The 6000-nt window shown below is 38.4% G+C and overlaps 1 protein-coding gene across 2 annotated transcripts in view; it reads left to right on the top strand.

The window, feature by feature from the left end:
* Positions 1–5705, top strand: part of TAF2 (TATA-box binding protein associated factor 2) — a 51336-nt gene extending 45631 nt beyond the window's left edge. For both annotated transcript variants that reach the window (XM_054167314.1, XM_054167315.1), the window contains one exon: positions 4856–5705. In XM_054167314.1, the coding sequence (XP_054023289.1) occupies positions 4856–5121 (266 nt within the window). In that variant the 3' untranslated portion in view covers positions 5122–5705. The remainder of the gene's footprint in view (positions 1–4855) is intronic.
* The last annotated feature ends 295 nt before the right edge of the window (positions 5706–6000 follow it).

Here is a 6000-nt window from a genome sequence, read left to right on the forward strand (position 1 = left end):
CTGTGGTAGTTTTAAGAGATTCTGAGTTGTTACTGACCTAAACATCCATTATGAACTCTTTGAAGAATGTTGTTGTGTTGATTATTCGTGTGACTGGAAACATGGTAACTTCCTTTGAGCCTCTCAACCTGTGCAAAATCACGTTTGTAGTGTTAGAACAGATTTCCATTTGCTACCAAACCATGAAGAAAAGCGGTAGCATTTCCTACTCTTATCTCAAGGTGAAAAAAATTTCAGGATCAGATTCTGTGTAAGAAGTAGATTTAAACTCTCATTTCCGACTTTATGGTGACTTGTCATGGGTTGTCGACTTCAGTGAAACCAGATAAAGAAATGCTTCTTTCACTTTAATATTTCACTCATCTGAAAGTGTAACACTTCAAAACTAACCTTGAAAATTTTCAGCTATGTGTGTCAGTGGTTACTAACTGGCCTATTCTGCTTTCAAAAGAAATGCCTGATTGTCCCTTCATGATTTATCAGTGAAGTTGCACATTGTTATGGCTTGACAGGTCGTAACTACTAAACATTTAGTCAGAACTTTCTTAGCTATTTTCAGGAGTTTGCTAGTTGATCCAAAGCAGTATCCAGTTCTCATCTGTATTTTTACAAAGGGAAAAACAAAAGCAAATACAGCTATGTTCTCTGGGCACTGGCAGTGTTTTTTCTGATTACATTTGGGACACATCTTGGTCATTCCAGCTCAGATCAGAAAAATCCTTTGGCCATTCTAAAAATCCATTTGCTGTTTTCCAGGATAATCACAATGGAAAAAGTTCACAAAACTTTGAAGGTCTAGACCACACTCATACTTGCTGGTTGGATTGTGGTCTTGTTTATCACATTTACTGTCTGCAGTTTCAGAAAATAATGATTTAGCTGGATTGGATTGTTTCTGGAATGATTCAAAACTGGGTTCAGCACATACTGCAGTGAAGCACAGAGTGAAACTACAGTAGTCATTAATGTTTAAACAGTGCATTTGTAACAGTAGATTTGAGTCTGTGTTGCAAATAACCACATTTCATGTGTGGATTCAGTAGTTAATAGGAATTCAGTCTGAACTGTATAAAAAGCCCAGTGCTCTGCAGCTGCCCTGAGTTAGCTGTAAGGGCACCGGAACCTCGAAGTTCAGCCCTTAGTTAGTGGTTCCCTGCCAGAAAGGGTTATGGGAACATCGACACATGAACAGATAACTGAATACTTCTTGGATATGAGGACATCACTGACAATGAATTTTTGCTTGACTTTTTAAGGAGGGAAAAATAGAGACTGTAGGCTGTGGTGTTCCACCCTCTTTATACAAAACCAGAAGTACAGGAGAGACTATATAGAAGGTCTTAGGAAATTGGCTGGCATCTTAAAGTCTCAGGTTACATGTTCCCAAATTCTAAAGGCTCAATAAAAAAAAAAAAGAGTAAAACAAATGAAACAGTTTACTTAGCAATATTGTTCAATGTTCATGTACCAGTGATTCTTTAAAAGGAGAAAGAAAAAGAAAAACTTAGCCCAGGTAATTGATGGACAGAATGTTATGATTATCTGACAGCTGTTTTTATTGTGACAAAAAATGTTAATTTAAAGGTTATCAAGATCTAACCCTCTTTCATTTCAAAAGTGAACTACAAGATCTGTGGTTTTGTGTTTTAGTGTATCTCACAATATCTACACAAGTCTGTATAAGTCCCTGTGACAAGGTATGCACAAAGTTTCTGATCTTTTTACCCTGGGATGGTGATCCTGCCTGATTTTAAACACTTACCCATCTAGCTGGAACACTGCAAAGACAATAATTGCCTAGGAATCTCCACATCCCAAGCAGGAGATCCAAGTGGATAGACACATGTATGTGCATTTTTTTTCCAAGGAAGGCTACTAACCACTTCAGAAGTGAGCTCCTAGCCTCACCTTCCACTTACTGCATGTTGCTGTGATTTGAGGCTTCCAGTTCCACTCCCTCTGCTAAGAGGATGTGGGTTCCCTGCCGGAAGAGGGAACGCTCAGTGCCTCCTTGCAGCAGTACTGCTACTCCTGTTGACATGAGGAGGATACTAATGCTCTGTAAAGCGATTCCTGTTTATCCTTGCTTTCCTAGTTTGGCAGGTTCCTAGCATGGACCTTTAAGCAGATGTTAATTAAAATGAAGAAAAAGTTAATGGTGAACTTTACAGGTACAAATCTGCAGAATTTTTTGTAGGGCTTTTACAGGTCTGTTCATTTTACAGTAACCAAGTTCAGTAGTCTGTGTACATCCTTTCTGAGTCATTGGCCAGGATCAGTGTGTTTCAAAGCACTCTTCCAACAGTAGGAGGAAACATTCTGGATAGTTTTTACTTTTGCATTTAAAAACCCAACAGATTGTAGCTATCATTGACCTTTATGAAGAAAGTGTATGTGTCTGTCTCAGTAAAAATTTGTAATGATCTTTGATTTCTTGCTGACATTCGTGCCATGTTATCAGTGTTGACTGTCTCCTTAAACATCAGTAGTCCTTGAGTTGCACTTGGATCCTGTTTCTCCCCTTCCTGGAAGTCTTCCTGCCTTATTTCAGATTTTAGGTGCTTGTCACCACCCAGTCAGTCCTGTTGTCTTAAGCAGCTGTGTATTTGCTCCCTCACTTGCTCCAGTCAATGATGTTTAACTGCTTTAAACAACAAATTTTTTTAATAACCCACCTGAAGTAAGTAAAGAAGTGATGTTGCAGACTGTTGCCTTAGCAGAGCTGGAGTTCAGTAATGAGCAGGACATTTGTAAAAATGGCAGATAGTGCCACAGGGTCAAGACAATCTGATTACATCCCTGGTCTTTGCTGGTACTTGGCACTGCTGCTACATCATCCTGGCAGACTTAAGCCCATGTGCTTAACCCAGCTATACTGGGTTAAGATTTTTACAGTTCAGAGACTTAGCTTTGTTTTGAGGTTGTTACAAAAGTAGCATCTAGAATTGCAGGTTCAGTTTCCATATAAAAGTAACCCGCAGTTTGGAACTAATGAAGCTGTGAAGTTCTAAAGGCTTCTGTCATATGTGGGGTTTTTTGTTTTCTTTTAAGTTGACTTCAGTTTGCCTTGTATATTTTAATGCATCATGTGCCTTTGGCTTGAGAACATGTTAGAATGCATCTGTACCCTAGATAATCTTCAGACATCTTTTATGGACAAACCCCAATCAGTCAGTTTTTGCCACAACCTTGTACTGCTGGTAGCCGTGTTTGTGTCACTGCCACAGCTCACCTTGTAGTACTATGGGCTGTTCTAATGCTGTCAAATACTGTGTGCTTTGGTTTTCTGAGGTATAGAAACCATGCCTTTTCTACTAGCCTGGGTTAGACACACTGCTTTTTCCTCTGTTCTGCCTTCAGTGTAATGGTTGGGTTTGCATCCTTCCAGCTGCTAAGGAGGTTTTTCTTGTATAAAAGCTGTATGCTTTAGAGCGATGAGTTTGAGTAATGAGGAAAGGCTTAGGTACAGTTTGGAATTCCCTAAGAAATAGTTAAATTGTGAAGCAGTCTTGTAACTTTTTACATCAATTCCAGTATACTTGGGTGCTGTCTGCACTGAAAACTCTTGCAGGTAACAATGTAAAAAAATATTGTAGTAACTGGGCATTGAAGTCAGCCAGTGGAAGTCTGAATTTGTGTGCATACCTTCTACCTGTACTTTTGTATACATTAAAAAGTGAAGTCATTATCAGTTCTATATAAATCTTTGCACTGATAACATGAACATACTGCTGCATAGTTTTGATTAAATAATTTATTTTTTAAAATACTTGTGTACTAGAGATTTTTTGTCTGTAGGAAGCTATTGTACTTTAGCCTCCCTTCTGACATCAGCAGAGTTTTGTATTGAACCATATTCACATCTTGCAGTTGAGCCTAAATGTACTGCTAGAAAGACATGGCTTTTGCTGATTAAGACTTTGGGCAATAGAGATTGCACCATGTCCCATAAGAAGTTATTGATTATCCTCACTGAAAAAATGTTTTGTGTTTTTATTCTGACTTCTAAACACTGCATGCAGATGTAGAATATGGTTTTTTTCCAGCCATGTTTAAGAGCCAACAAAACCCAGAACAGCCGCACTGCCTAGAAACTTTCCAGTATATGTGCTTGATTGAATGAGTCCTTAATCTCTTGGACAAGGCTGTAAAGATTGCATGGAAATCTTTCTCTGTGCTTCTTTGTAATATTACAGGGAGCTGGCTCTTCAGACTTCCCGGAATCATTACCAGAGACAAATCATTCTTGCCTTAAAAGATCCAAAATCTGCCAGTCAAACAAAAAGATGTACTGGGGAAAAAATTAGAAATCATACAATGTAAAGGTTTTGTTATTTAACAGGGTTTTCTTTTTCAACAAAAACTAGAGGGGGTGTGTGGGGGGGGAACCCCACCAAAACACTTATAGCAGCTGTGAAAAAAATCCATGTTAATTAAGACTCAAAGGTATAGTTACCTTCAGAAATCTGATGGTACTTTTCTGTATCTTCAAAGCATGTTCTCACAATGTAAGTTGATTCAATTTCTGCCTAAAGGAATTAGTCTTCCTACCTTCCATTGTTTAGCCTCATGAACAAGGTTATCCTTAGACTACTGCCTTTTAATCCCTGCTATTGAAGCTGTTGCATTTTTTACCTCTGTGAAAACTGTCATCAGTACAGGAACTTCAGTGGCATGTTCAGAGCCTTTTCTGAAAACAAAAAATCAAAAAGCTAACAGTACAAGTATCAAAACAGATTGTGTTTGCATGTTTAAATGGTAATGTAGATTTTTATCTAATGTTTCAGAATTTCTTGTGCTTGAAAACAATGCAGGATAAACATTTACTACCCCCACTATATATCCATTCTTTCAGGTAAAGAACAGTCTTCAGGAGATATAAGCATGCATCCTGTCTCTGCAGCTCCACTCTCTGTATATAGTAAAGAAACAAACTCCTCAAAACATAGTGACCACCATCATCACCACCACCACGAGCACAAGAAAAAGAAGAAGAAACACAAGCATAAGCACAAGCATAAACATAAACATGATAATAAGGAAAAGGAAAAGGATCCCTTTGCTTTCTCTAACAGTCCAGCCAGTGCGCGATCAATCCGTTCCCCATCACTTTCAGACTGATAGCAGTGGCTTCTCTGGAGTTACCTTGCAATGTTCTCTGAATACTTAGAAGGATGTATATAACCATAACTTCTATCTTTTTTGATGGAAATAAGAAGATGTCAATTGCCTTAGCAATTCAGAAGCTCTGTCACTGTTCTTAAGCCTTCTATTTGCAGATGCAGTTGTTGAAATAATCTGATTGAAAAAACACGTTTGATGATTCTGAGTCATTTTGTGTTTCACTGTCCTACACACCTCCCACTCTTTCTTCCATTTTAAACAAAGCAAGCAGCTCTTTATGTAAGAGCCCCATGTCCACTGGCAACCCCCTGCACATCATGCTGACCATGTGCACTGCCAGAACCAATTATGTTTTAATCCTGTGAAGAATGTTACGAGGCAGAGTACCTTTTAATCAGAAGAAGCCAATTGCCAGACCTCTGGTGGAGCGCTGTTTCCAGGCTGGTATTGCATAACCGAGCGTAGAGCTCCCGAGAAGACGGATTTGCTGCAGTCTTCAGTTGACCTGTTCCTTGCTGTAACCATTGCAGTGTAACATCAGGATGTTAAGAACAGTACATAGAACGTTTTGCCTTTATTTTTTTTTTCTCTCCAGATACTAAAACTCTCCAAAACAAATTCCAAGCTGCTTTTAAGCTGGGGCTATTTATTATGGACGTGACCCTTCAAACACAATGACAATTCTGCACTGACATTTTTGGAGTTTTAGCAAAATGCTTAATGCATGTTTGGTCCTGTAATCAGGCTTTTAACAAACTCAATAAAGCTTGCAAATTTATTTTGAGAGGCAGATCATTTTCTTCAGGCTTGACATAAAAACATACTTTTGAAAGATGGCTTTGCTTAAAAAAAACAAAAAAAAAGAAAAGAAAAATG

Source organism: Dryobates pubescens, chromosome 14 (genome assembly GCF_014839835.1).
Source record: "Dryobates pubescens isolate bDryPub1 chromosome 14, bDryPub1.pri, whole genome shotgun sequence".
Taxonomy (NCBI): domain Eukaryota; kingdom Metazoa; phylum Chordata; class Aves; order Piciformes; family Picidae; genus Dryobates; species Dryobates pubescens.